At 42.8% G+C, this 16,652-nt stretch overlaps 1 protein-coding gene across 1 annotated transcript in view; it reads left to right on the top strand.

Moving 5' to 3' along the window:
- The first annotated feature begins 1,710 nt into the window (after positions 1 to 1,710).
- The window catches only part of DIAPH1 (diaphanous related formin 1), a 101,066-nt gene continuing 86,124 nt past the window's right edge, over positions 1,711 to 16,652 (top strand). Inside the window, exon 1 of the mRNA XM_074380862.1 lies at positions 1,711 to 1,899. Coding sequence (XP_074236963.1) covers positions 1,783 to 1,899 — 117 coding nt within the window. The 5' untranslated portion in view covers positions 1,711 to 1,782. The remainder of the gene's footprint in view (positions 1,900 to 16,652) is intronic.

Genomic DNA, 16,652 nt, shown 5'->3' with positions numbered 1-16,652 from the left:
ATGTATTCTATTTTGATTATTACATCTATAAGGAGTCAATAGAGCATTTTGGTTAAGAGTTGGACAAACCTGGGCAGATTGAGAGAAGCAGATGACTTTGATTTTGAATGTGGTTGTTGAGAGTAGTGATGCTAGTTGGTGAAGATACACGGAGATAAAACATGTTAAGTGCTTAGCACAGTGCCTGACATAAGAAGTTGCCGATTATCTATGTGAACAACAATGCTAAGTACTGTTAGTAGCCACAAACATGGACCTTTCTCTGGAAGAGTTTACAATCCAGTCAGTAGTATGATAAATATTATAGCAGATAGAGACTGGCATAAGAAAGAGGGGTGATAAATGGATCACTTCCTCCCCTCCATCCTCTGATTCTGTCTGTTCTCAACACTAGCTTTGAAAGTAGCTTTTGAACTTTTTGGACAAAAGGTCTGGAAAGGTCAGCACTAAGTCAAGTTTGAAGTATGGGATGGACAGCTCTGTGTAACATTCTATCAGGTCACCGTCAGAAGCTCCGGACCACAAGAGAGACGAATGCCAAATTTAGGAGACAGCCAGCTTGGCAGAGTCCCTGGTATATCTCAGGCCCTTGACTAGGCACTGGGGCCCTAGAGTGAGTAAGTCACTGACTGCCCTTGAGGAACTTACACTTGAAATCTTGCTAGCTGTGGTCAAGAAGATGATTCAGTCCATATCGTGAAGGCCAACTGGTAGCCATATAACTGTCACACAGGGACAGATGTAGCTAGGAGAGTGGATGAAATTGCTCAGGGAGAAAGTCATGCTAGAAAAGCAAAGAATGTATTTTTGGAGAATACCCATTCTTTCATGTTTGGTTTATGTCAGTGGGGAATCCTGGTTAAGCATAGGGCTTGGCAGCAAATCAGACTAAGCTGGGTTTAAATTTTATATCAATTATGCCTTCTGGGCAAGTCACTTCAACTCTCAAAGTCCCCAAATTTACTATTTATAAAATGGTGAGCCTAGCGGAATCTATCACATGGGACTGTCGGGACTTAGAAAAATACATGTAGAGTGTTTTGCATAGTGCCTAGAAGACAGCAAGGGCATGGTTAAGTGGTAACTGTTATTGCTGTTTAGGCACATGTTGGCAATAATTAGTTTGTCTTGTAGGAAATTAAACTCCAGAGCGAGTCTGGTTTAGTCCAGTGCTTGCACTGGACTGAGCTCTGTTCTTGGTACCTTGCTTTTAAAACATGGTAGCTGTCACTTTCATAATTTTTTCATGTGTTCCATGGGTATTGCACACATTTAAAAACTGCATTCTTATGCAAAGCCTGGCACTACTTTTCTGCCAGGATAATGGTCTCATGCGACTTTTGGTCTGGGCTGTGACAGGGTCCAAGCTGTCAGGCTTTACAGCCACGTGGGCGCACCGTGGGAGCAGAGAGGCCTGCCCTGCTCCAACCGCCAGGGGGCGGTGCTCCCTGCCGCGGCCGCAGAGAGCTGCACCGCCCACTTGCCACCCCGCGACGTGGGTCCAAATGGTTAGGTCCGCCGGGCAGGTAGCGCGCTTTCGCGGCTTCCCTCCACCCCTCTCCCTTCCCCCATTGGTAGGGGCTGCAGGTCCGGGCGGAAGTGGGGCAGGCGGGCGGGAGCGAGGCGTCATCGTTGTATATTCATGAGGCGCGCGCAGCCCGGCATGCTAATGAGGCGGGGCGCGGCGGCTGGCTAAAGAGTGGCTGGGCGGTGGCGGCGGGCGCTGAGCTGCCGGGCGGGAGCGGCGTAGGCGCGGGGTCACTGGCCAGCGTGAACCGGGACATGGAGCCACCCGGCGGGGGCCTGGGGCCCGGCCGCGGTACCCGGGACAAGAAGAAGGGCCGGAGCCCAGATGAGCTGCCTTCGGCGGGCGGCGACGGCGGCAAATCTAAGAAATTTGTGAGTGTCCCTCCCACCCTGCTCCTGCCCGGCCCCGTAACCGCCTTCTGGACCCCTGCAGCCGGCCCCAGGGGCGCCTGCCCCGCTCTGGGGTGCCGCCCCCGCGCCTCCCTTCCTCGTTTCGCTGGTCTGCGGCTCCGCAACCCGACATCCTCCGCCTCCTGGACAGCGGGAAGCCCCGGAGTCTCACCCTGCTCCTGCCCTGGCCACCTCGGGGCTTCCCTCGTTCCCCAGCCAGCACGTCTGCTCTCCCGCCCCCATAGCCCCTGCCGGCTCTCAGCCCCATCTCCCCTCTCAGCCTCACTTCCTTTCTTCTTCCTCTAGTACCCGAACACGCCTCCTCTTTTTTGGTCCCCTCTTCTGGGTCCATTTTCTCGTCTTACTCTTACCCCTTTTTTGGTATTCTCGTATTTCCTTCTCCTAAAGGTCACTTCCTTCCCCATGATTGATCCTTTTTACCTGCTAACTTTCGTCCCGCCCAGTCCCCCTGGGCCCTCAGCCCGGTGTCACCTGATAATCCTTCCCCTCAGGAATGTTACCTGACTTGAGCCCTACCCCCCCTCCTCCTTTGGACGTTCGTCCTTGCGATTACAGGCACGGGTTCCTGCCCAGGTCTTACAGCCACTGGGGCATGGCGTTTATTTGCCTAACAGTATTCCTCTATCCAGAGAACCTGTCTCTTTGCCCTGTTGCTTGTCACTTTTCAGAAGGTTAGAACGCTAAGCCCTTCTTGACCTAGGATGGTGATAAATCTCTCCTGTGGGAAGAAAGTTGGACTGCGAGTTCAAGAAGTTTGAATTGCTTTTTATGCATTTCCCATGATAACCATCTCCTCAACTCCTTTTCTACTGCTTCTTGTTCCCCAAGGCGACTACTGGTATCCCTTTGCGTACCTCTAGAAGAGTAAGCTTTCCTCAAGTGCCAGTTAATTTCAATTCGAGTCTGAAGGAATATTGATATTCATGGAACCCTATCATATTTCCTTACCTTTTGCCCACATCAACGCCTCTCTCCAGGGAGCCGTTTGGTTGCTTTTTGCTATAAAAGCTTTGGAAGATACGGAGCACTGTCCAGAAGAGGAAAAGAGTCTTGGATATTGATGATCATTATAATAGCTAGTTGTAACTGTAGCTCTTTTGTCTCTTCTTCCAGGTATTTATGCCCTTACCCTAGTGCATCTTTCTACTAAACAAATGGCTTGTAACTCTTAACCCCTTTCTCTTAGTCCTACCTCCCAACATTTTGACCCAGCTCCACAAATTTGGGAAGAAAACTGATAAAGTGATAGAAACTGGAAGAAAATGTTGTTTCGTGACCTAGAGGGTTGAGATGTTAACCCTGGAGGGTTAGGTGTTTAATTTTAAACAGAATTAAAATAGTGACTCATCTCTTCCTATTTCTAGCAAGACCAAGTGCTCCTGGACTGCCCCCAGTGACATCTGAGCTGTTAGTAACCACCTGTTTTTATATGATGAACACCTTTTTTCCCCCCTAGAAATAATAGGGTTAAGAGTATTCCACCCCTTCCTTTTTTGGTGACTAACACAGCATTGACCCCCACCCCTTCGGTTAGGTTTCCTTCCAAAATTTAAGTTCTAGGGCTCATGTTCCTTCTATTTCTTTATCTTTTTGTTTAGATTTTGTTTCCATGGGTACTGTTTGACCTTCCTCACCCGAATTCCAGCTATTGCTGCTGATTTGTGGTGACCTCTGTGACTTGTTTTCCAGTCTTGAGTAGACTTTTCTGTGTTTTATTTTATCTAACAATTCTTTATTTCACAAATTGTGTAGTCTACTATGTGTGTGGTGCTGCAAGGTGAGAAACCTGAGGAAGCTGAGCCTCTTTTCACCTGTCTTTTGGAATGTCCATGGAGTCTTCTGTATGCTTAGGGGATTTGGCTCAGGGTTGTTGGTATTTGCTCTAGAGAGGGTGGAGCTGAACCAAGTTCTCTTTTCTTTCTGCGATGTTAGTCTTAACCCTTAATCTGCTGAAGTTTTAAAACCAGATAGCTCAGGTAATGAGGAAAATTACATTAGTAGCTAGGATTTGGAAGGTTTCTAGGACAGTAGTGCTGCTTAACCCTTGTATTTTCAAATGTAACCTATCTCAAGGCATCAGAATATTCTGTCTTACTCGTTGCTCTTTTTATGAGAACTCTGTGGAAATGAAAGAGAAGGAGGAGCATTGCAATCCACTTCTCTTTATGTCTGTGTATGTATATGTGGGTGGGTGGAGTGGGTGAGACTGCTGGTGTGCTTTTGTTACCAGTAGCTTAGTTTTCTTGAACTATAGGCTAAAACTGAACTCAAAGCTCTTTCGCCTACTCCACCTTTTCTAAAGTATGTGTCCTCTAGAACTCCATTACTTTATGAATGGAGTTTATGGCCGGGCGTGGTGGCTCACGCCTGTAATCCCAGCACTTTGGGAGGCCGAGGCAGATGGATCACGAGGTCAAGAGATCGAGACCATCCTGGTTAACATGGTGAAACCCCGTCTCTACTAAAAATACAGAAAATTAGCTGGGCATGGTGGCGCGTGCCTGTAATCCCAGCTACTCAGGAGGCTGAGGCAGGAGAATTGCCTGAACCCAGGAGGCTGAGGTTGTGGTGAGCCAAGATGGTGCCATTGCACTCCAGCCTGGGTAACAAGAGTGAAACTCCGTCTCAAAAAAAAAAAAAAAAAGAATGTACTTTATAAAACTGCACTAGTTTGGACTAAGTGTGCCCTAAGGTTGTTTGCATTTGAGGGGTTATAATTCCTTTAGCTGCTATGTACCTTTCCTGGCTTATGCAGGTTCTAAATATGGATTAACTGAAGAGAACTTAGAGCTCACAAATTGTCTAAGATCTGCTCTTACCCTCTGAGGCATCTTGTGTGGAAAGGAGATGGAGACTCAGTTTTAAAATGATTGGGCATAATCTTTTTTTTTTTTTTTTTTTTTTTTGAGATGGATTCTTGCTCCACCGCCCAGGCTGGAGTGCAGTGGCAGGATCTCAGCTCGCTGCAACCTCTGCCTCCCAGGTTCAAGCAATTATCCTGTCTCAGCCTCTCGAGTAGCTGGGACTACAGGTGCCCAGCACCATGCCCGGCTAATACTTGTATTTTTAGTACAGACAAGGTTTCACCATATTGGTCAGGCTGATCTCAAACTCCTGACCTCAGGTGATCCTGCCACCTCAGCTACCAAAGTACTGGTGTGAGCCACCACACCTGGTGGGCATCATCTTTTAAAAACACAGGATTGTTAGAGATGCTGACAGTGAGTGGCTGAAGCCAGGGTGCCTGGTATATTACCTCTTGGTTTTTCATGAGTTTGTCTTCTCCCAGGTCATGAACATACCCACTCTCCAGCATTATTCCTGTTCCTTTCAGAAGTCCTTAAGATGAAGGAAGATAAAAATTCTAGGTGAACAGAGGGTTTTGACTTTTCAGCAGTGATGAATGTAGATGTCAAATAGATTTCTGAAATATATGTAAGGAGAGTAAGTAGAACCGGGCTGTTAGGAGGCTAGAGTATTCCTGCATTCGATAGACTTTACGTGCATTCTCATATGATTGAGAAATTGATGCATTCTAAGAGAGAATATTACTTCCTGATTTAGCGAGGAGCATAACTTTGTAAAACATGAATTTTGGTGTGGGAGTAGAGAGAATCTTTTTTTTTTCTTTTTGAGAGGGAGTCTCTCTCAGTCCCAGGCTGGAGTGCAGTGGCATGATCTCCGGTCACTGCAACTTCTGCCTCCTGGATTCAAGCGATTCTCCTGCCTCAGCCTTCTGAGTAGTTGGGATGATAGGCACGTGCCACCAAGCCTGGCTGATTTTTGTATTTTAAGTAGAGACAGGGTTTTACCATGTTGACCAGGCTGGTCTTGAACTCCTGACCTTGTGATCCACTGGCCTGGGCCTCCCAAAGTGCTGGGATTATAGGCAAGAGCCACCACGCCCAGTCAAGAGAATAGTTTTTAAAATTTTGTTTAATTTTGGGTGCCTATATTGAATTATTGTCATGTTGCAGTTACACACTCTTCTAAACACAAAGTAATCAAGTGTCAATGTTTAGTTTTATACCCCTATCCAAAAGGAGAGCAAGTAAAAGTAAAGGTAAAGGATGTCAGGTGGAAATTTTTTTTTTTTTTTTTTTTTTTTTTTTGAGACAGAATCTTGCTCTGTCTCCCAGGCTGGAGTGCAGTGGCTCGGTCTCGGCTCACTGCAACCTCCGACTCCCAGGTTCAAGCAATTCTCCTGCCTCAGCCTCCTGAGTAGCTGCGATTATAGGCGCCTGCCGCCATGCTTGGCTAAATTTTGTGTTTTTCGTAGAGGTGGGTTTCACCATGTTGACCAGGCTGGTCTTGAACTCCTGACCTCGTGATCCACCTGCCTCGGCCTCCAAGTGCTGGGATTACAGGCGTGAGCCACTGCTCCTGGCTCCAGGTGGAATTTTAAGCAGATATTAGGAAACAGAACATGGAAGAAGTAGAGTTGTTCGTGCAGATTTCTGCTTATATTGCCTTAAAGAAAACATTAATTTTAATCCAAAAGTTTGCAGAAAACTGAAAAATATATGGAGAACTTTGTATACACTTTTTAAAAACAGATGATAAATGCAAGGATTATTTGGTTTGCAAAGAGGGAGGAGAGCCTACAGGAATGTTAGTGAGATGTTTGAGATGACAGAATGATAGCTTAAAAATTTCTGCTATTCTTCCTGCTTTGTCTTAAAGACAGACCATGACTCTGCTTGATATGATTACCTGTACTTTCTCAAAGAGAATTCTCCCTTACAGAAGGTGAAAGTGAGGGAATGCCTTAGAATTAAAATCTCGCTTTGGGAGAGTTGGTAAATGTTGAGATAATTTTTTTTAAAAAGAGCTGAAATTTTTATGACCTGTAAATTATGTTTTGTTATGAAAGCTAGGAAAATAGTGAGACAAGATTTAATTTTGTTGATGGGTGCATGGGTCAGAATAGACTAATTTTATTTCCTGTGTTGTAGAATAACCTTTTGTTATTGCCCAGGGCCCTCGGTGTTTTATAAATGTATTGCCAGTTTATTCTCGGGGAGTGTTATCTTCAGTGAAATGTAATAGAGATTTAAAAGATAAAGTTATATGTCACATATGATCTAGAAGAACAGGTTAAAATAATTTTTATTGATAAATACTAGATGTTATAGAGAAGCAAAGAGTTTGTGCATGCAGGTGAATATATCCTTCTTTCTGTCTTAGTAGCTGAAACATTCATGGCTACAAAAAACCATCTCCATTTTGAAACAAACTTAGTGTTACTTAAGTGTTTTTTTTGTTATTGTTGTTGAGCCTTCTATTCTTAATTACCTTTGTTGGAAAGCCGTAGGCAAAAAAATTCATTTTGTGCTACCAGCAAAGCAATGGATGTTTGCCCCTTCTTGGGGTTAAGTGAGACAAAGCCACACTCTCCCCTTGTCCAGCTGCCTGTCACCTCCTCCCTCTGTTTTTATTCCTTTCCTACTTCTGTGGGGGCTGATTTGAGCCCTGTGAATAGCCAGGCCTTTGGAGAATTAGGGGTAGTCAGAAGCTGTTAATACTAAAATTTCTTAAAACCTTGAAGCTAAAATTGAAAAACAAAGACTACTTTAATTGCTATGAACATATTTTACTGTATTTTCTCCCTTTTTTTTTTTTTTTTTGAGATGGAGTTTCACTCTGTCACCAGGCTGGACTATAGTGGCATGATCTTGGCTCACTGCAATCTGTGCCTCTGGGTTCAAGCAAGTCTCCTGCCTCAGCCTCCCGAGTAGCTGGGACTACAGGCAAGCACCACCACACCCAGCTAATTGTTTTATTTTTAGTAGAGCTGGAGTTTCACCATGTTGGCCAGGATGGTCTTGATCTTTTGACCTTGTGATCTGCCCACCTCGGCCTCCCAAAGTGCTGGGATTACAGGCATGAGCCACTGCGACTGGCCTGTTACTGTTTTTTTCACAAATTTCTTAGAATCAAGGAATGCTTTTTTTTTTTTTTTTTTTTTTTTTTTTTTGAGACGGAGTTTTGCTCTTGTTACCCAGGCTGGAGTGCAATGGCGTGATCTCGGCTCACCGCAACCTCCGCCTCCTGGGTTCAGGCAATTCTCCTGCCTCAGCCTCCTGAGTAGCTGGGATTACAGGCACGCGCCACCATGCCTAGCTAATTTTTTTGTATTTTTAGTAGAGACGGGGTTTCACCATGTTAACCAGGATGGTCTCGATCTCTTGACCTAGTGATCCACCCGCCTCGGCCTCCCAAAGTGCTGGGATTACAGGTGTGAGCCACCACGCCTGGCCGGAACCCTTTTTAAGGAAGTTCAGTAAAAGAATTACTGAAGGAAAAGAGAAATGACCAATATTTTAATGAATTTCACCACCGATTACAGTGTAACTCTCATTGTTCTTTCAACTTGGAAATTCTTACTTCCATTCATTATTAAATCTTACTGTGAATGGTACCCTTAAAACTTCAGAGTTGGAAGGGACTTTAAATGTCAGGTCCAAACACCCACTCAGTGCAACAGTCACTTCTTGCAGTTGTAGGTTGGAAACATCAAGGGGCTAAGAGGTGGAAATTGGATGGACAAATGGAGGAGGAGCAGCAGATATTTTGGATCTTGGGAATGGCCCCAGTAGTAGAAAGAGATTATATAAAAGGAACAGATATACTAAAAGCTGTGGGATTGAAAGGAAAAAGACTGAAGAATCTGGCTCTCTAGTGCTTGGCTCTGTAACAACAGTTAGGGAGAGTCAATTTGCAATATTTGTTTAACTTTCTTTCCTCCAAGGTGGGGGATAGAACAGATAAGGGGATACAAAGCATAATGACATTGAATTAAAGGAAAAATATGAGAATAAGCATAATGACATTGAATTAAAGGAAAAATATGACATTCTTATATGGAAGATGGGAAAATTCCATCCTTGGTGATGGTTATGACTGGTTCTTAGTAACTATCTGGGCATTTTGTTAGGGTAGCAAATACAGGTAGAGTTTATGGTGTCCTGTATTATTTTCTGGATTTCTGATTTTGTAACTTATTTCCTGTCTTGTGAGTAGTGTCATCTGAAGGCACTGGATTTGTAATTTAAGATTTAAAATCCTGCGAGGACCCAAGACAGATTGATTTATAAACCATTTTTGATACTGAAGGTCACAGAAAACCAAAGAGCATGTATTGGTAGTTGGCCTTACATCTCAGATAGATCTGTGTTTTAGTTTCAATGCCAGAACTTTAGCATTAAGTAGAAAAGACCCTTCATCTCTGTTTTTACAACATTATTCATGTTGTAATTAAAATACAATAAACTGCATATTTATTCATGAAACCATAGTCGTAGTCAAGATGATGAATATACCAGTCACCTTCAAGTTTTCTCTTTCCCCCTTTGTTATCCTTCCCTCTCACCCATCCCTGTCCTCCCATCTCCAGATTACCACTGATTTGCTTTCTGTAACTATAGTTTGAGTTTTCTAGAATTGTATATACATGGAATCTTACAGTGTGAACTCTTTTGCTGGGGGCTTTAGTGTAATATGTGGTCTTGCATATATCAATAGCTTATTCCTTTATATTGCTTATTCCTTCATATTACATTGTATGGATTTATATAATTTGTTTATTCGTTTACCCTACTGTTGGACATTTGGGGTGTTTCCAGTTTGGGGAGTGCAGTTTTTTGTCTGTGAACGTTCATGTACAACTTTTGGGGCTGGACATAGGTCTTCATTTCTCTTGGGTAAGTACCCATCAGAGGAATGACTGAGTCATATGGTAGTAGGTCTATGCTTAATTGGGAAATTGCCAAACTGTTTTCCAAACTTGTTGTTCATTTTACAGCAATGTATAAAAGTTCCAATTTCCTGTCAACTCTTAGTATGATCAGTCTTAAATTTTAGCCATTCTGGTGGGTATGTGGGGATATCTCAGTATGCTTTATTTTTTATTTTTTTAGACAGAGTTTCACTCTTGTTGCTCAGGCTGGAGTACAATGGCACGATCTTGGCTTACTGCAACCTCTGCCTCCCAGGTGCAAGCAATTCTACTGCCTCAGCCTCCTGAGTAGCTGGGATTATAGGCGGCTGCCAGCATGCCCAGCTAATTTTTCTATTTTTAGGAGAGAGGGGGTTTCACTATGTTGGCCAGGCTGGTCTTGAACTCCTGACCTCAGGTGATCCACCTGCCTCGGCCTCCCAAAGTTCTGGAATTACAGGCACGAGCCACTGTGCCTGGCCTCAGTATGCTTTAATTTGTCATTCCTTAATGATGTCAAACATCTTTTCGTATCCTTACTTACTATTTATATGTCTTTCTTAAGAATCTGTTCAAGATTTTGTCCATTTGCTATCTATGTATTTTCCTTAAAGAATCTGCTCATGATTTTCCCATTTTTCTCTTTATTTCTTTTTTTATTTTGAACTGGTAGTCTCACTCTGTTGCCTAAGTTGCCTAAGTTGGAATACAGTAGTGCAGTCATGGCTCACTACAGCCTTAATCTCCTGGGCTCAAGGAATCCTCCTGCCTCAGCCTCCCAAGTAGCCGAGACTACAGGCATGTATCACCACTCTTGGCTGTTTTTTCATTTTCATTTGAAGAGCCAAAACACTTATTTTATTTATTTTTTTTTTTTGAGGCAGAGTTTCACTCTGTCGCCCAGGCTGGAGTGCAGTGGCACCATCTTGATTCACTGCAACCTCTGCCTCCCGGATTCAAGTGGGTCTCCTGCCTCAGCCTTCTGAGTAGCTGGGATTACAGGTGCATGCCACCACACTTGGCTAATTTTTGTATCTTTTTTAGTAGAGACAGGGTTTCACCATGTTGATCAGGCTGGTCTTGAACTCCTGACCTCATGATCCGCCCACCGTGGCTTCCCAAAGTGCTTGGATTATAGGGGTGAGCCACCATGCCCAGCCCCCAGAAACTTAATTTTGATGGAGTCTATTTTTTTTTTTTCATTTTTGTTTTGTATGTCATATTTCAAAAACCTTTGCTGAAATTATAGTCACTAAGATTTTCTCCTCTGTTTTGTTTTTTGTTGTTGTTAAAAGAGATGGGGGTCTCACTTTGTTGCCTGGGCTGGAGTGCAGTGGCACAATCATAGCTCACTGCAGCCTTGAAACTTCTGGGCTCAGCCTCCCCTGTACCTGGGACTATAGGCATGCACCATCATGCCTGGCTAATCTTTCTTTTCTTTTCCTTTTTCCTTTTTTTTGAGGCAGGGTCTTAGTTCCTGATCCAATCTGGAGTGCAGTGATGCGATCACGACTCAACTGCAACCTCAACCTCCTGGGCTCAAGCAATACAACTGCCTCAGTCTCCTCAGTATCTGGGACTACTGGCATACATCGCAATGCCTGGCTGATTTTTTTATTATTCATTTTTTTTAAAATAGTGGTGGGGTTTCACTATGTTGCCCAGGCTGGTCTTGAACCCAAGTGATCCTCCTACCTTGGCCTCCCAAAGTGCTGGTATTACAGGCATGAGCCACTGCACCTGGCCCAATTTTTTTTATGTTTTAATTTTGTAGAAATGGGGTCTTGCTAGGCCGGGTACGGTGGTTCATGTCTATAATCCCAGCACTTTGGGAGGCTGAGGTGGGTAGATCACAAGGTCAGGAGTTTAAGACCAGCCTGGCCAAGAGCCCAGCCTGGCCAATATGGTGAAACCCCATCTCTACTAAAAATACAAAAATTAACCAGGTGGCGGGCATCTGTAGTCCCAGCTATTTGGGAGCCTGAGGCAGGAGAATTACTTGAACCCAGGAAGCGGAGGTTGCAGTGAGCTGAAGATTTCATCTTTGCACTCCAGCCTGGGAGACAGAGCAAGACTTCTACTCAAAAAGAAAGAAAGAAAGAAATTGGGTCTCAATATGTTGCCCTGCCCAGGCTGGTCTCGAACTCCTGGCCTCAAGTGATTCTCCTGCCTTGGCCACCCAAAGTGCTGCGATTACAGGTGTGAGCCACTATGCTCAGCTGCTCTCATTTATTCTAGAACTTGTATAGATTTAGCTTTTAAATTTGCCTCTTTCCTATCATGTGTATGTGAGTTCCACACATTCACCTTGGGATATAAATTTTCACTTGTTGACAACCCAGAACATTTCTGATACTCTTAGGGTTTGAGGACTTTCAGATTCCATGTACCACGGAAGCATTTTTTTCTTGTTAAGTGGTGGTGTTAGCAACCTTTTGTTTTCCTGTATTCAGTATGCTACAGATTGTATAATGCCAATCTTCCTGTTTATAAATATTAATGAATGTTTAGCATCTTTGTAAATAAAGATAATTCATTCATTCCCGACCAGGATAGGGAATAATAACAACAGTAGCAGTAATAAAAGCAGTTGTTTGTTGCGTACTTAACTGTATCCCCAGTGCAGTGCTAAAGAGCCTTAGATTCATTATCTCAATCTCTACATTGACCTTATAAAATAGGTACTGTACTGTTATTATTCCCATTTTATAGGTAATTAATCTGGAACTCAGATCAAGCAGCCTGCTTGAGGATACAGAACTAGTTAGTGACACAGCTGGGATTCAAATGTAGGTATAGCTCAGGCGTCCCCAAACTTTTTACACAGGGGGCCAGTTCACTGTCCCTCAGACCGTTGGAGGGCCACCACATACTGTGCTCCTCTCACTGACCACCAATGAAAGAGGTGCCCCTTCCTGAAGTGCGGCGGGGGGCCGGATAAATGGCCTCAGGGGGCTGCATGCGGCCCGTGGGCCGTAGTTTGGGGACGCCTGGTCTAGCTGATTCAAAACTCATGGACTAATTCACTTTTGTACTGACAGTTTGTGTGTGTCCAGTTTATGTGCCTGCAGTATAAAAGGAGTATTCACTGCTAGGAATTTCTTAGAAAATTTTGGTGATATTCCCTTAGAGTTCTTTGGTCATCTGCAGTCTATTAAAATGAACTGGATTCTCCTAGATTTCAGTTGGCAGGACAAAAGTACAAGGTTTAGATGTAAAAAGTATAGTGGCTAAATGAGTTTTTTTTGCATTTAGTAATTTAGACTTTGAAGCCATTGGAAGAATCTTAATTAAACCTTTTGTAGGCATGAAAAAGTAGCTATTACAGTACTTGCAAAACCTATGTTTCCCTTGGATCATGAGTTATTCGGATGATGCCTAAATTATTATTTTTTAATGTAACTTTCTCCTTTGTTAGTAGAGCAGCTCTAACAGCATCACCTGCAGGAGTTTTAGTTGTTTAAATTGCTGAGAGCAGCAAGTAGTGGTAACAAACAGGGAGGGGGAAGCTGTTACTAGGCCCATCTCTATAGTTATCCTTATTATTTATTTATTTATTATCATTTTTTGAGACAGAGTCTCGATCTGTTGCCAGACTGGAGTGCAATGGGGCGATCTTGGCCCACTGCAACCTCCATCTTCTGGGTTCAAGCGATTCTCCTGCCTCAGCCTCCCGAATAGCTGATATTACAGGTATTCGCCACTATGCCCAGCTAATTTTTGCATTTTTAGTAGAGACAGGGTTTCACTAGGTTGGCCAGGATGGTCTTGATCTCTTGACCTTGTGATCCACCTGCCTCAGCCTCCCAAAGTGCTGGGATTACAGGCGTGGGCCACCACACCTGGCCAGTTACCCTTTTTATATTTTAGAGTTGACATTTGGTAGTCTTAAAGACCTCTGTGCCCCTGAAACTTGACTGTGTAATGATTGCAAATAGCTAATAACCAGGATCACTTCAGAGTCTGGGAACTGCTGAAGTTTGTTCTTTAGACCTGGCAGTTATTTGTCAGTGGTTAATAATTAAGACATTGCCACAGAGGTCCAAGTGCCTGGAACTGGGATTTTTTTTTTCTGGTGACTGATGGTGAAGGGTAGGGAGTAGAATTTCTTTTGATTTCCTCAGTCTATGTATATCTACGCTAGACCCAAAGACTGACCAAGAAGTCATGAGAGTGTCCTATCAGGTTCAGGTCTCACTAATAGATTGTAATCTCAACCACCTCTATAAAAGAGGGGTGGAAAAAGCTCTAGGGCTGTGATCTTAGACTTAAATGCTGTAGAAATTCAGAGAAGCGAGGGAATTAAGTGGAAAGGTTACTGGACTGACAGAAGACCTAAGGTTCACAATCTTACAATGCTGGAGTCAAAAGGCTGCTAACAAGTATCGAATTCAACCCCTTTATCTTTAATTTCTTGAGTGTCTGAGTCTTACTGTGCTGCCCAAGCTGGAGTGCAGTGGTGCAGTCATGACTCACTGCAGCCTGGAACTCCTGGTAACTCAAACAATCCTCCCACCTCAGCCTCCAGAGTAGCTGGGACTACAGGCACATGCCACCAGGCCCAGCTATCAACCCCTTTATTTTATAGATTAAGATATGTTGACCTAGACAAGTGATCTGTCCAAATTTACATCTAGAAATAGATCCTTTATCTCCTACTCCCTCTGAATTATTCTTTCCGTATGTAGCTGCTTAGTTGTGACTTTACTACTAATTAACCGTGTGAATTCTAAGCAAGTTATTTTACTTTTCTTTTTTTAATCTCTTGTAAAATTAGGGGGTTATTGTGAATTATTTCTTTTTTTTTTTTTTTTGAGACTGAGTTTCACTCTTGTTACCCAGGCTGGAGTGCAATGGCGTGATCTCGGCTCACCGCAACCTCCGCCTCCTGGGTTCAGGCAATTCTCCTGCCTCAGCCTCCTGAGTAGCTGGGATTACAGGCACATGCCACCATGCCCAGCTAATTTTTTGTATTTTTAGTAGAGACGGGGTTTCACCATGTTGACCAGGATGGTCTCGATCTCTTGACCTCGTGATCCACCCACCTCGGCCTCCCAAAGTGCTGGGATTACAGGCTTGAGCCACCGCGCCCGGCTATTGTGAATTATTTCTAACATCTCTGCTAATGCCCCAGATTTTGTAACTTACCCAAAATGTAATTGCAAGGAGTGTTACTTAGCTTCCTAGAAGATGGGAGATATGATTGGCTCTTGAATGAAATCCAAGATTTGGCAGAGTAGAGAGGGAAGGGATTCATGAGATGGGGAGCAGTATGAACAAAGGCTTAGATGTGAATGTGTGGCTGTAGTAAAGAGAAATGGCCTGATTATAGCAATCATGAGGGTTAGTAGAACCATTTAAGAAAGATAAAGCCACTTCATAGAGATTATGTTATCCCTGGCAAGGGCTTTTAGGTTCTCTTTCTATAAAAACCTGCAGAAAGCAGGATTGAAAGTTAGCATTTTGTAACAGGTTGTAATGCATGTTGATGTCAATTTTTGGCCATGTGATATGTGGTGGGATAGTAAGTAAATTAGTATATCCAAGAACGAATAGTGTTAAGGTCGGTGTTCAGCAAGTTATTTCCACTACTTAGATGGAGTTTAGAAAGTTAAGTTTATTTGATTTTCAGTCCTTATCAATTTTAATACATCAATCCTTTTAGACTTTCAGAAATTAATCTAGATTTTAAAAGATGTGATTCTTCAGCTGGATCTCAAGGATATATAAGAAAATTATGGGCTCAGATGGGTAATGCCATTGTGGAAACAATCTATCTTTGGGCCCTGTTGTTTCTTCTAAATGTACTCTAATACAGTTCAGTTTAGCTTTTGGTTGCATACTTATTTGAAGTATTATGTTTTTATTGAATGCAAAAATACATGTTTATATCTAATTTTGGGGTCTTATCTCCCATCTAGATTGTAAGGTTTTTAAGAGTGGTAGTATTTAGCTCATATTAGTTAATGGCTTTTATGTATTTCATATTTTAGTTTTAATGTTAACCTTGGAAATTTTTTTTTCTTTTTTCTCATCTTAAGATTTGCTTCCTTTTTTTTTTTTTTTTTTTAAATAGCCTTGAGAATCTTGATTATTTTCAAGACTCTCTGTTTCTGTGACTTAATATAGGAGACTGACAGTTTTGAAAACATTAATTCTCTCTCACCAAAGTAACTATGGGGCAGAGAGAATCACTAATGTAACTATACCTGACCAGAAGAACTCTATGTCAAGAAGAGATTATTATTTATCTCCAACAGTTTTGACTTGTGTTTAATGAAAGAACATGTGTCTAGGATTTAAAAAACCTCTACATTGCTTTATGTAGTATAGGCTATCAACTTTTATTATTAAAAGTGAAAGCAAGCACTTTGGGAGGTTGAAGTGGGCCGATCACCTGAGGTCAGGAGTTCGAGACCAGCCTGGCCAACATGGTGAAACCCTATCTCTACTAAAAATACAAAAATTAGCCAGGTGTGGTGATGTACACCTATAGTCCCAGCTGCCCGGGGGGCTGGGGCAGGAGAATTGCTCAAACCTGGGAGGCAGAGGTTGCAGTGAGCTGAGATTGCGACATTGCACTGTAGCCTGGGCAACAGAGCAAGACTGCGTTTCAACAAATAAATAAAAATGAAAGCAGGATTTGACTCAGTGCTCTTAGAGATTGTTAACATACATTTAAAATGAATAATTGCTAAGTTCCCATATCATTTGAATCTATTGATACGAACTTTAATGACTATAGAAAGGGTTACATTAAATATTAAATAAATAAAGAGAACAAGGATGAGTTTTCAGGTCTTCAAGATATGTCTGGATAGCCACAAAAAATACTAGTGGCAGTAGGAGTGCATCACTTTTTTCTTAAGCACATGTACTCCCACCCAGAGCTATAAGAATTCCTTCAGTTCCTTCATTTGGCCGTAGAAGCAAAATAGTTTTGGACTATTCTAAAATTATTTCATCTTGCATGGGGCCTACAGGGATATTTTTAGTT

Source organism: Saimiri boliviensis, chromosome 1 (genome assembly GCF_048565385.1).
Source record: "Saimiri boliviensis isolate mSaiBol1 chromosome 1, mSaiBol1.pri, whole genome shotgun sequence".
Lineage (NCBI taxonomy): Eukaryota > Metazoa > Chordata > Mammalia > Primates > Cebidae > Saimiri > Saimiri boliviensis.
This window is presented reverse-complemented; position numbering and strand designations above follow the sequence as displayed.